This window comes from Apostichopus japonicus, chromosome 1, assembly GCF_037975245.1.
Source record: "Apostichopus japonicus isolate 1M-3 chromosome 1, ASM3797524v1, whole genome shotgun sequence".
Taxonomy (NCBI): domain Eukaryota; kingdom Metazoa; phylum Echinodermata; class Holothuroidea; order Aspidochirotida; family Stichopodidae; genus Apostichopus; species Apostichopus japonicus.
The window spans coordinates 4209366-4224047 of NC_092561.1; the positions used below are offsets into that span (position 1 = coordinate 4209366).

At 34.2% G+C, this 14682-nt stretch overlaps 1 protein-coding gene across 2 annotated transcripts in view; it reads left to right on the plus strand.

The window, feature by feature from the left end:
* LOC139959656 (synaptotagmin-6-like) overlaps positions 1–14682 on the plus strand; it is an 84788-nt gene that overhangs the window by 19558 nt on the left and 50548 nt on the right. The window contains exons 1-2 of one of the 2 annotated variants that reach the window (XM_071957555.1): positions 7860–7992; positions 10621–10716. In XM_071957555.1, coding sequence (XP_071813656.1) covers positions 10626–10716 — 91 coding nt within the window. In that variant the 5' untranslated portion in view covers positions 7860–7992; positions 10621–10625. Of the gene's footprint in view, positions 1–7859; positions 7993–10620; positions 10717–14682 lie in introns of those variants that run through there. The other variant, XM_071957485.1, reaches the window with a different exon arrangement.

A 14682-nucleotide genomic window follows, 5' to 3' on the forward strand; every position in this document is an offset into this window, starting at 1 on the left:
AAGTAATTCCAACCAATGAAGCCTGAAAGTTGAGTTTTTGTATATTAATATTTTACATTAATATATATTCTTATTCCAATATTCTATCTTATATCGTCTTTCTTTTTGTTTTAATACAAAGTATTCAACTTAATCAAAACAGGTTTCGTCCAATAAAAAAGATGTTATACGTTATTCGTTATCCGAAAGTATCCATTAACGAGTTATTTGGTATTAATAATAGAGCAAATTGTTACCTAATCTACGTGCAGATTCCAGCATTTTATAGAAATGTTTGGAAAGATACCTTACAGGCCTTTCGCACAGTAAATAAGCGTTAGCATTTCATGGAAAAATTCTTGACAAGAACTTTCCTAACTGGCCTCTCGTAATGTGAATAAAGAATCAAATTTTTGTCTAGTATATATAGAAGAAATAACATGGAACATGTGATTTTGATGCCAGGGTTGATGGTATAGCTTTATGCATTTTTAATAACGTCAAACGAATAAAAGTCGAAAGAATTTTTCGAATAACTTGAGAGGGATTATCGTCAGAAAGAAAGGTAAGCAACAATGTTAGCTACGATTCTGGAGGTTGACCTTGACTGGTCGACCAAAAAAAAAAAAACCATTGTGAGAAGCATGTCTCAAAAATGTGTGGCTTAATGTTAGTTACCTATATCTACTCGTGGGCGGAGATACTAAAATAACCATTTCTTTTTGAAACCTCTCTGAAAATTGTGTCCCTAATATTTCCTTCAGATCTATGTTTTATCAAGGAACGATACTCAATATGGCATAAAACCACATGACTGTCTGTACAATACCATTTTATTGACAATTTTATATCAATTATTACAACAGTCCTTTAAAGCATTATTTTGTGCAACTTATTAACATATATGTTAATCCGATATTCGGTGTCTAATAATACACATTCGGCATATAATATTCCATTCATGATCTCACGTGTTTACAGTAGTGTCTAACTGAAGTGAATTCTTGTTTCTATATCTACACGTGTCAGTGGTTAGTTTGAGTTTAATAAATATGGTAAATTTCAATGTTGAAATCCCAGCGACGCATAGGTATTAATTCGAACCGGTTCCTTGTCCTGAAAGTATGTGGATCGATAGGGAATTGAACTAATCAGTAGGATTGTAGCGTGCCATCAACTTCATCAGGAGAGGAATAAAACAAATAAATGAAAGCTCTTAGAAACGATGTTTCATCATCATCATGTTTGGTGACGTACAATATAAAAGCTTAGAATATTATAATTTCAATCGCCCTGAATATGGAAGGGGTATAAGCTAATATGAATTGTTCCATTGGACTGAGAACACCGATGTTTTGTCAAACCGTCACATAAGATATGTACACTCCAACCAACTACAAGTGAGGTACACTGATGTTTTTCAAGCCATCACATAAGATATGGACACTCCAGCCAACTACAGATGAGTTTATTAGATCAGCGATGTTTTTCAAACCGTCACATACGATATGCACACTCTAACCTACTACAAGTAAGGTCATGGAAACACCGATGTTTTTCAAACCGTCACATAAGATATGCACACTTCAACCAAGTAAGGTCATGGGAACACCGATGTTTTTCAAACCGCCACATAGATATGTACACTCCAACCAACTACAAATGAGGTCATGAGAACACCGATGTTTTTCAAACCGTCACATGAGATATGCACACTTCAACCAACTACAAGTAAGGTCATGGGAACACCGATGTTTTTCAAACCGTCACATAAGATATGGACACTCAAACCAACTACAAGTGAGGTAATTAGATCAGCAATGTTTTTCAAACCGTCACATAATTTATGCACATTCCAACGAACTACAAGTGAGGTCATGGAAACACCGATGTTTTTCAAACCGTCACATAAGGTATGCACATTCCAACCAACTACAAATGGGGTAATGAGAATACCAATGTTTTTCAAATCGTCACATAAGATATGGACACTCCAACCAACTACAAGTGAGGTAACCTAGGTTACTTACATTTTAACATCTGTATGTAGATGGATTAAGTATTCTGGTTTTAACATATACATTGCGTTGACCAGGGTCAACCTACGTCACATATATGGGTGAGATTAATCTCTGGCCATGGACTTTACTTTGATCTTATAGCCTTAGAAAAGTACCAAAGTAACCATATGTATCGTGTGAAGATTATTTAAAAGAACGACACTTATCAATAAACATTTCTTAAATTTTAATTTAATCAATGAAATATCTAATTATGGATATTAGTAGCCTGTTCTTAAGTGATAATACAGAACATAACACCCATTAAACCATGCGTTCTTTAACCAATTGACAAGTAAAACCAGCAAATGTTTTTTTTTTTTTACTAACTAACAATATTTAAAATGAATGCTTCATCGCAGTTAGCTTCAGGCTACCTTCCTTTCATAAATTGCTGTTATAAGAGAACGTATTGCATTTTTATCGCACATCGATTATTTGTATCCAAACGGGTGTTCCTTGAAGAAGAATAACTGGCAGCTGTTATAAAGATGCACTAATTTCCTGTGCAGTGTCTTTACTTGCCCTGTTTCAAAATTCAGGTAAACTCAAAGGAAGTTTGATTTACGTAAATGCTGTTGCTAGGATACCTCGGACAAAAGTAATTGGGAATGAGTTTCATAGCGAAAGCAATAAAGTGAAGACATATACACAAAACTGAACAAAAAAAAATGTATAACAACTAAGGAAACTTGGACCAAAGCCAAATTTTGATTAAAGCATTTTCTACCTTCCTACCGGGTAAATATTTGGAACCCTTGCTTTCTTTTTTGTGCGATCGAGTTCTCAACTATTATACTGAGAAGATAGGTCAATGTAATACAATCATCATAGGGTCAATATAAACGGAGGTTAAGGTGGTAAACGTGAACTTAGACAACTGCATTAGTCCTTGTTTACTGTGTACTTTATGAGGTTCACAGCACATGTATAGTTTAGTGATTATACAGTTAGTTCAAATCCCGTTGTTTGATGTCGATTAACATATGCAATTAACTGTATAGTCTTATCTTAAGGCATTATAAATGAGAACAAACAATTCCATTTTTGTTTCGACTTAAGAGAAATACCTAGCATATACCTGAGTTGCCATAAATCTTGTTTCATAAGTCTGGGGAGTGGGCGTAGCTTATTTGAAGAGCTTTAATAATTTCATATTTAAAAATTTAAAATTAAAATTTAAAATTATCGAAGTGTCTTCCCAGTTCAAATCATGATGGATTATGTTTGACATTGATGTTCAGTTCTCTCATATTACAGCAATCTAATCACGGATCTCAAATCATTTAGATTACACTGATCTTGGTAGACTAGACTTTAAGATGCTGCTTTACATATGAAGCATACAGTAGCTGTTCAGATGTTTATTCTGAGCGATTACAGATAAGAGCTAAACCTCAAATCCTTCATTTCGAATTACCATCAATTACCCACTTCCTAAATTCTTAGTTACCTCGGAACTGGTTTCCCGTTTTCTTTGAATTGAGCTAGTGGGCGTATAGGTCTAAATTAAAGTCAAGAGCATCGAATAAATATCATATTGAACACATTTAAAAAAAAGCCTCATACTATAAATGATATATCATCATGCTTTTGATATTGGCATTAATGTTCAATTCTCTCGTGATATAGCAATCGTTGGTTTATGATCTCAGACGATATGCATGACGCCAATCCCTATTGACACTGTACCGATCATTATCATGTAACTGTCTTCATGATAGTTATAGTTGAAGAAGGATATGTGTGTTCGTGGAATCTACGAAATTGATAGTCCCGTTAATGATGCCTGCTCGTCCCTGGATATGATATCAAGATTACTGCAATTGCATCTCAAAGTAGTCGTCTGGATGCCAGGTATACACTCGTGCGTCAGCAGTTCCCATGACAACAACATTTAAGGAGCACTTTACATATTAATGCAAATGACGGACTGCAATAATGCTAAGGGAGAGTGATCAATGGTTCACTATAACTATACTAACGCCTTGGCGCATCCTATATATATATATATATATATATATATATATATAGAAATACATCACTAAATATTGGTACCGTCTGTCAAGCTATAAATACGTGAAGAGTAATTTTATTGGTTGATTAACAGCATAAATATAATCACACAAATTTCGATCATATATATTAAGAGCTATCTCTTATGTTTTATGTGCACTTGGAGTCTGTTTTAGTTCGATCGGCCTTGTATTCCTAGAATAGATCAGAGTCGTTAAACAGGATTCAGACAGATTCGTTGCATCTCATTGCCGTATGCAGAATGAAACATATTTGACACTAATACGTTTTGAAATAAAGATCGACTAGGTATACCGACCACCCACACTTATTATTGTGTGTAGGCTATACACACAAGAATAAGAATGGTTTACCTGCTTCTAACTCTTCATATTGAGTATCGGTATATTACTGTGATTTACGGGCCGTATAGCCTGTTTATGATAGGTTTATGTCTTTAAATTTGTTTCTTTTCAAATCGATTGAAGCTCCCTCCGTTGAACAATCTTCTTGCGCCCAATCCATCATTTTTCCGTCGATTCGACAGGGTTTGTTTCGTTTATGTTCACCTGAATTGGTTTCACGCCTCCCTTATCAAGCTCTATACTACATATCTGTCAATCATTTCATGGTAATGCCTTATGTTTGCAGCCAATGCCATGTAAACTCTGCAGGTGCTATCAAGATTATAATATATGCAAGTCTATAATTTGAGCGTTACTGAGATGAATTCGAACTGATGAACTTAAACGAAAGGTCACCGTCAAAGTAACCTTTGGTAGCGATAACTGTAAATACTGCAGTGCCGTGTTAAGAAATTATTTCCTGTTGCAGTGTCGTGTTTGAAAATTATTTCCTGTTGCAGTGCCGTGTTAAGAAATTATTTCCTGTTGCAGTGTCGTGTTTGGAAATTATTTCCTGTTGCAGTGCAGTGCTACGAAATTATTTCCTGTTGCAGGGCCGTGCTATGAAATTATTTCCTGTTGCAGGGCCGTGTTACCTAACTATTTCCTGTTGCAGTGCTGTGTTACGAAATTAATTACTGTTGCAGTGCCGTGTTACGGAATTATTTCCTGTTGCAGTGCCGTGTTACGAAATCATTTCATGTTGCAGTGCCGTGTTACCTAACTATTTCCTGTTGCAGTGCCGTGTTACGAAATTATTTCCTGTTGCAGTGTCGTATTACGATATTATTTCCTGTATATAATCTTCTAATTCGTCCGATAGTTCGTTTCGATAGTATCTCCCTTAAGTATAATATAACAGCCACCACGGAATACACAAATGCCCAAACTTGTGAAAGGCTTTTCCTCATTAATAGCCTTACATAGTAAAATATCAATTTATTTTCTGTTGAAGAAAGGCATTAAGGCATAAATGTCATTTTCGAGACAGAGCTATGCTGCTTTGAAGTTTACATGTTTTGTACCCAGATATGATTAAAGCAAGCATGAGTGATGTCATGCATGACTATTGACAAAACAATGTTTTTTTTTTAAACATATTGTTTGACCTTAATTTGGAAAATGTGCCGTTCCACCTTTTCACGAAGTGTAAAGTACAGTACCATTGAACATGAATAGATTACTGTTACATTTAAGGAAGGTATGTACAAGATAAATAAAACAGTTTCCTTTGTAGTTCTGCATCTACAACCTCACACTTGTTTCGTTCAAGCTCATTGCTAATTGTTTAAACTTCCATTTAATTATATGATATAAAATATATTTTATTCCTAGTGTAGGATGTACATGTAAAGAACAATTTTTCCTGTGGCATATTTCTTTCGACAGACGGTGAGGGGGGAATGCATTAAAATTCCAAATTCTGAGTTACTTAAAGTAATTGTATTAATCATGTAATGAAAGTCTGTGCCGTGGCAATACATAATCCATCACTCTCACATGAAAGCAAATGGAATATTCTGAATTGTGACCTTCCATTGAAATTCTAAGTTTGGGTTTGTATAAATAATGAATTGTTGAAAGTTCAATCTTAATGTATTGTATGATAATTTAATATTGCAGAATCATTCTATTCATGTTATGCAGTTCAACTGATCATCAGAATTAGGTCCCACCCACATCGAAATTCCCCGAATTCTTGTTAATAATTCGTGATCCATCCACAATTCACGATAATAGCCTATTGCGGGGTTCAAGACTGTTAAAACTTTTGAGGAAAGCATAGAAGTAAGTAAGCAGTGGGTGCTAAAGGGGCGGGAAATCATCAAGCTACCAAGGAGGTCTAACGCTTGAAAAGATATTAAGTAAGATTTACAGCAAACTATAAACAACGCTTGACACCAGTTTATAAACAAACGTTTCATACAAATTGTGTGGGTACATTGTTTTTGTAGTTACAACGACAGCTGCAGGAGTTGAATAAGCTGAAAAAGATTAATAAAATGGAAAACTCAAGCTCAAAGGACTTTTGATCGCGAGGGGAACGTATCAAAGGGTAGAAATAGTGTTGATAAAATAGTCTATTGTGATGAATAGAATCAGAAACACAGTCTGTGCGTAGCAAAGGGTAGAAATAGTGTTGATAAAATAGTCTATTGTGATGAATAGATTCAGAAACACGGTCTGCATTGCTAGCTTGTTGTCTTCGTATACTAATAGATGTTTGGTTCCCTCAAAACACTCTTCATCACTTTGTAATATACACACTTTAATACGTGTTTTTTGTCTTCGCGTTGAATCGAACACTGCACACGTAACTCTTGTGGGATGTGGATAGTGTTTACTTACAAGGATATCACAGCTGCGGACGCCGAACACTAACAAGAAAGGCTAAGATGTTTAAAATTGCCACGGTTTAATCCCATCTCAATTTCACGTTTCCGAAGATCGATTTGCTGTTTGAAGGAGTCTTTTTCTTGCAAGCTGTTACCCCGTGAAATTAGTCACAGTTTAGAGTCTTTGACGTTATTTTAGTGTATGTTGTTTTATAGTTTGCCTTTAAATCTGTAACCTTGTTTATTTCACTTTTGAAGTGAAGTTGGTATGTCCCGTTTGCTACCAATGCACCACCCATGTAAGCAATGCGTCATAAAAATGAAATGATTTTTAGGGATATAATTTGTGGGAATATTATGTTTACTAATATTATAACAAGTCATTATTTGCCATGACAATGAGGCACACAATGATATTAATATAAAAAACCATATCCAATGTTTATAACTTCAGAGAAACTTAAGGATGTCGTGTTCACCTACTACTGACTTTGAAACAGTCAATTTTAACCACTGGAATAGTCCTTTTATATTTCCTTCCCATATCAATGACATATGTACAATACTCCTTTAACTTTCAAAACGATATCAACAGTGGTAAGCAGAAGAAGATGCTTGTCTACTGCAAACAAGCATGTTTAGGTAAGACAGCGGGCCTGACGTTCTTATCTTAGCAACATCTCTACTACTCTTCTGTATTCAGTTCCTAAGGTTAGTTTCTGCCGTTTTGAAGCAATTAGCTGTAGTGAAATTCACATGTTATATTAAATGCTTGAAACTATTTATGTCTCTAACGAAAAAAAAAAACAGCTATGGAGAGCATCACTTCTGACGTCACGAACAAACACCCGTTCGTCCTCTGAATGATATGTTATGTTGCTAAGGGTAACGACCTCATTTAGTTATGAAAATTATATAAATGTATATTGCTTTTAAGTTGCCTTCAAATCGAGAATCAATAAATGGATCAATAACTTTGGAAAGTAATATGGTTACCCTTAATTAACACATATGATGGTTTTCAAGTGGTCTATATGGTAAACCGAAAACTGTAAAGTAAACATTCAAGTAAAACATCAGTGAATGAGGTAAAAGTAATTTTGGCATATATGAAGTAAACAAGGACAAACGTGATCTTGATTTGAAACTTAGACTGATTTCGTTGAACAGAGGACTTCTTATAAACAGAAATATCCTGTAAGTTGAAATTTTATTTTAGTATTGTCTCTATTTAAAGAAAAGGAAAAAAAAAACTAAGAGAATGAGGTGAAAGTCATCTTGATATAGTTTGAAGGTTGGATTTATGAAGTAATCAAGGACAAATGTTATCTTGATTTGGAATTGAGACTAGTTATAGACTGATTTCGTTTGACAGAGGACTTCTTATGAACAGAAATATCATGTAAGTTGAAATTTTATCTTAGTATTGTCTCTATTTGAAGAAAAGGAAAAAAAACTAAGAGACTGAGGAAAAAGTAATATTTATATAGTTTAAAGGTTGGATTTATGAAGTAAACAAGGACAAATGTTATCTTGACTTGTAACTGAGACTAGTTATAGACTGATTTCGTTTGACAGAGGACTTCTTATAAACAGAAATATCATGTTAAGTTGAAATTTTATCTAAGTATTGTCTCTATTTGAAGAAAAGGAAAAAAACATTTGAAGAGGAAAAAACAATATTGGTATAGTTTGAAGGTTGGATATATGAAGCTACCAAGGACAAATGTTATCTTGATTTGAAACTGAGACTGATTTCGTTGAACAGAGGACTTCTTAAAAACAGAAATATCCTGTCATTAAAATTTTATCTTACTATTGTCTCTTTTGAAAAAAAAAAAAAAACGTTTGACCGAGGAAAAAACAATATTGGTATAGTTTGAAGGTTGGATATATGAAGTAACCAAGGACAACGCATATCTTAGTATTGTCTTTATCTGAAGGAAAAATAGCTTAGAGTAAAATAAACTCATGGATATCTCTATTTCTTTAGAAAGATTATCATCATTCTCTTGTTGTTATCATTATTTCTCACGTTTAGATTAAACCGAAATTGTTCTGCTGTTGATATGAATATTTTAACCTTCTTTCAAATTGTGCAAGCACCCCCACCTTTAAGATATGCTGACGTATAATCGAACAAGAAATCTACCACCAAAGAGAGAAAAAAGGGGAAACAAGTTTGGTTATGATCTTATAGGTTAAAAACGTACAGTTACAGGTTATTATAATAGGATAAAGTAATATTTAATATATCTCATACGTTAGGTATCTTCCGTTTATTTAAAATCTGTCACGGATTCCTCTCTCTTAACAATCCTTACGTATTCGGAATTATAATAACAATTTATTTTTATAGAGTTAAAACTCCTAAATAGTACAGTATAAACTGGATGAATAATTATATGTTTATTTGCCGTGCGTGTTGACTTGACATGAATGCATGGTTATCAATTACTTAAAGCATTCAGTAAGTACATTCACATCTCTGAATATATTTACTTTAGAGGGTGTTTGTGTGTGGGTGTTTGTGTAGTTGTGTGTTTGAGTAAGTGATATATATATTCATAATTTAATTTGGAATACCAATTACTGTGTGAGTTATACGAGGTAAGAGGTATAAACATGTACACAATATATAATAATACAATACAAGATAATATAATATAAAGAGTAACGAAGCAGATTGGATTACAGCGTGGGGTACGAGGTTAGAGGTATAAAACATGTACAAATAACACAATGCAAATACAGATTAACGAAGGACATTGGATTACTGTGTGAGTTACGAGGGCTAGAGGTATAACACATGAACATAATATACAATACAATACAAATCAAGGGTAACGCAGCAGATTGGTCTAAACATCGCCTTTGTTCATTTATTTGGATGCGTACATTGGGCAACGACTTTTGTTTTCATAGAGGAAAATTGAATGGTTCTTGTTCTTTGATAGTGATGTAGTCACCTCATTTTATTGAACCAGCATAACCCTTCCCGCCACATAAACCTTCCGATCACATAAACATTCTCGTCATAAAGTTGAACGATCTTCCGAGGTTAAATATTTATTTCAATGTTAACAGGAGGGGAAGAAGATATTTGCATCTCATGTATGATATCACAAGGTTTTGCGCAATGGCCTCAACCGATGAAACTGAAGTATCAATACGCTATATACCAACAATGGAATCAACTATGTAATTTTAGTTGAAAGGAATATAATTTACTACAGATGCTGTCTTTATTTGCCTTGTATTACGGAACGAATGATCGGCATCAATGTTTGAATACATATTTAACTACGTTACATTTAAATATTATTTCAAAATGTTTCAAAATTACGATATATTAGGAGCGAAACAGGTCATTCTCAAAACTAAATATGACACAGATTGACTTGCACCGTGACCTAAAAGAATGGATATTATGATGCAGTAAGTTTGTATACATATATAACTTGGCATCGAACTGCAATGAGTACTCCGTGTCCTCGATTCTTGTTCAACCGAATTGTTTTCAAGTTACAAGGATGTGGGTGTAACTCACTGTAGTTAATAAAGAATTTACGAAATTTAAAAATTAGCTTTTTTCAGAAAGACTTGTTTGTTTCACGTATCGTGTATATCAAATACATAATCAGCATACAAAAACAAGTATATAACACGTATTCGACAAATTATTAAAATATGTCATGACAACGCCCCAAGTTCCCATCGGCTTCACGCTCTCCATGTAAATCATTACATCATTATCAACTGATTGATGACAAAAGTGTGAATTTGTGACGTAAAAGACCTATCCTCCTCTTTTGTTACTTTCAGATAAAATGCATATCCACGAGAGATTGGAAAGAGAAGTTGCCTTTGACGTCGCAGCATTTGATCAGTTAGACAAGGACGCCGCCGCTGACCAGAATGGTAAGTAATAAAATAGCTAACTAATAGAGTACAATGACAGCGCATCCCTGAAACCCGGTCAAGACGATAAGGAGAGATCTTTGACTAACATGCTTTAAGTAGCATAATAGCTACACTTTACATGGAAAATGTAGAGACATCCTGAAATGAATATGGAGTTAGGTCTAATCAATAGAAAGCGACAAGATCTATGACCGAATGTTAAGTACGGTACCCAGGGGGGGGGGGGGGAGTAAGAAGCTTCCAAAAAGTGGATGAGGAGGGGGGGGGGACAACACCAGAGGGGAGCTTTCTCATTCCAAAACCACCAATCGTTATGCTATAAACCGATACACACCGACCGTATCACTCAAATATATATGATGCGTTAGTATATGCTATCAATACTATTTATTGAGATTGTTTCTTGTTAACCGTGCTACAAAAAGATATGGGATGCCATTTTAAAAATAGCATGAACAGACTAAAAATAAATTATTAAAATAAAATATTAACATTAACAAAGGTTTAAGATATCCAAAAGACAGTTCTTCATCAAAGGGGCACATTTTATTTGCCAGTAGGGCACATTAGCTATATTGGAAAACAGTTGGAGCACGTGCCCCCAGTGCCCCCACCCCGGCTCCTACTCCCCTGTAAGTACTCATATAATCCAGTAAATCATTGTAACCATACATCACTGCATATCACCATATACCACATAGACAAGAGTGCCACCTTTCACTAGATTGCTAGTAGCAATGTTTCTCATGTGTAGCATAAGAATTGATACATTATAGTAACTCGAAGTTCGGAGATGTTTCAAATTTAAAAAGCAAATTTACCCTTGTCGTCGACAGAAACACGTTTACTGGTTTAAATTACAAGCCCGCAGTTTTCATCTGTAAAGTGTAGATCATGGGCAACATCCATGATTTGGTTTATGTATAATACAAGGTGTATACAATAGAAGATTTCATAGTTACATTAACAACATATTAATGAATTCAGTGAATAAGTTTTGTTACCAAGTTACCGGAGTGTACGTATTGTGGGAATGAGATACACAATAGTTTATAATGGCGATTTGTTCACGTTTTGGTACTATATTTAGAGTTACAAAGAATATGATATCTGAATGTGATGTTATGATACAGCATCAATATTTATGTCCATGGGGTCCGAGGTGTTAGTCCCACGCACAAACTCTGCATCTATATTTTAATAAAATTTGAATTACGTATTTTATAACTCTGATATAAAATATCGTTTTCTGTGCCACAAAATTGATCCCTTTTCTCGCAACAATTTGCGGGCACGTATTATATCTTTTCTAAATTGATGTGCTGCTCAGCGAAGAGTATACGTTACATTAACATGACATCTAACTTGAATCGTAAGGAACAGAATAAATTCAGTATAAATATGGTGCGGCGACATTATTTATGAAGATGAGCGCAAAGGATCGTTAGCGTCTAGTGATGCTCTTAACATTTGATTGATCACACGTCATTAAACTAACACACTACCTACCACACTAACCTATCACACGTCATTAACCTAACACACTACCTACCACACTAACCTATCACACGTCATTAACCTAAGCTCACACAGTGATGTTATCAAACTTGTCATTTGTTTTTACTACCTTAGTGATATACGGGACCTATGTTTATACGTTAATTACTGATGCAGGTTGGGGTATACACTGAAAACTCAAAGATGGCTGCGTAAATTTACACAAGTTGTAAACTCTACCTTTCTAACCCTACATTCAATCTATTTATGAACAGCATGATCCCCTTCAAGAATCAAACAATTTTTACTGATTACTTTAATTAACATATGCTGATGTAATAAATATCTGTTTGGTTTGTGTGTCCAATTCTTTTTGACTAAATTAATTAACGAGAAGTTAATGATTACCTCAATTGCAGAGAGTTGTGGTCAAGACAATTATTCAGATTATATATGATCATGAAATACGAAGTGCAAATTTCTAACTTATGCTAGCGATAAATGCTTTTCATCGTTTATATTTTATAGACATTTGATAACTTATAATGAAATTAGAAACATGTTAATGAGTCGTCTCTAGCATGGTAACTGTACTGTATGTTTCTCGCTTTGCCTGGAAATGGTTAATATTTAATTATCGCACAAATTTGGTTATATGCACTTAGGTAATGTTGGTCGATAAGAAAGTAGAAGGATATCGCTAATATATTTATTATTTAGATACAGTGTAGTCACTTGATTACACGTGGGAAGGAAAATGTTGTGAAAGCTTGCGGCATGTTTCTGTAAGAACAAATGAGCTGTTCAAGTATCGTCACATCATTTTGTATAGATGAATAACTTCAAAGAATATGGGGAGATCAAGTTGTCCATATTAATGAAATGAATATTCATTTGTGGACTTCATGAACGCCGTGACGTTTGAGGAGTATAAACGATGGATTGATTGATAGTATAATCACATCATATTATATAATACCCATTGGTGGTTTCGATGTTGCATAACCTAAATAAAACAATATGTTAACAACTAGCCTATATATTCTCCTTTTTCCCTTTCAACCGAACCCTAAACACAATAATACGTTCCCATATACATTTACATACTTTCTAATGACCTGAAATTGAGTTCTATCACATGCATATTCTGGTAACACTCTCTGACGTAAAAGTTGATTATTTTCATTTTAAATTCATCACGGTTGTTGCATAGACAAGTGTATCACGCAAGGGATCTTCTTAAACTCACACAGTAAATGCATGTTAGCATGTCAACATTTCTAGCTGCGTCACGCGCAGAAAGTATAAATAATTTGTGCGTCAATATATTGTCAAATATTCATTCAAAGGGGTATTACACTGGCCTCGTTTAAGCTTCGTCTTACAACCAACAAAACTTCTAACACCATTAGATTAACTATAACATTCAAGCGTTGAATAGCTTTAATAAAATACTTTCGACTTGCTTATAGAATTTAAGCTATGGCTCGCTTGTAGCATTCAAGATTTGACTAGCTTATGTCATTCAAGTTTTTATTTTCTGATAGCATTATTAAAGCTTTGACTATCTGCTTTATCGCAATAACGTCTTGGTTAGCTTATAGCATTAAAACTGTCACTAGCTTATTGCATTCAAGCAGTGGCTAGCTTATAGCCTTAAAGCTTTGATTATTTTTTAGTATGCAAGCATATTTTGGCTTATGACTAGCTTATAAGTTAAAACTTATGGAATTGAAGTTTTGATTAGCTTTCACCATGCATGTTTAACTAGCTTAAAGTTCTCAAGCTTTGACTAGCTCATAAGTTCAAGCTTTGACTAGCTTAAAGTTCTCAAGCTTTGACTAGCTTGTAGCATTTAAGCTTTGGCTAGCTTATTTCTTCAAACTTTGATTAGCTTATAACATTAAAGCTTTGATTATTTTTTAATATGCAAGCTTATATTGGCTTATGGAATTGAAGTTTTGAATAACTTATACCATGCATATTTTGACCAGCTTGTTAGTTCAAGCTTTGACTAGCTTAAAGTTATCAAGCTTTGACTAGCTTGTAGCATGTAAGCTTTGGCTAGCTTATATCATTCAAGTTTTGATTTCCTTTTAGCAATCAAGTTTTGATTAGCTTATATAGCATTAAAACGTCGACTAGTTTAGAAAATTCAGGCTTTGGCTAGCTCATGTCATTCAAGCTTTGACTAGCTTATAGCATTAAAGCTTTGATTATTTTTAGAACGCAAGCTTATATTGGCGTATGGAACTCACGTTTGATTAGCTTATACCACATATATTTTGACTAGCTTATAAGTTCAAGCTTTTACTAGCTTGTAGCATTTAAGCTTGAAAAACCTTATATATATTATTCAAGTGTTGACTATACAAAACCTGACTGCACCTGGAGCAAAGAGTACGGTAGCTTAGAAGAACTAGGGCAGTATGTAAATTTGTGTATTAGAGTCCCATGTGGTTCATA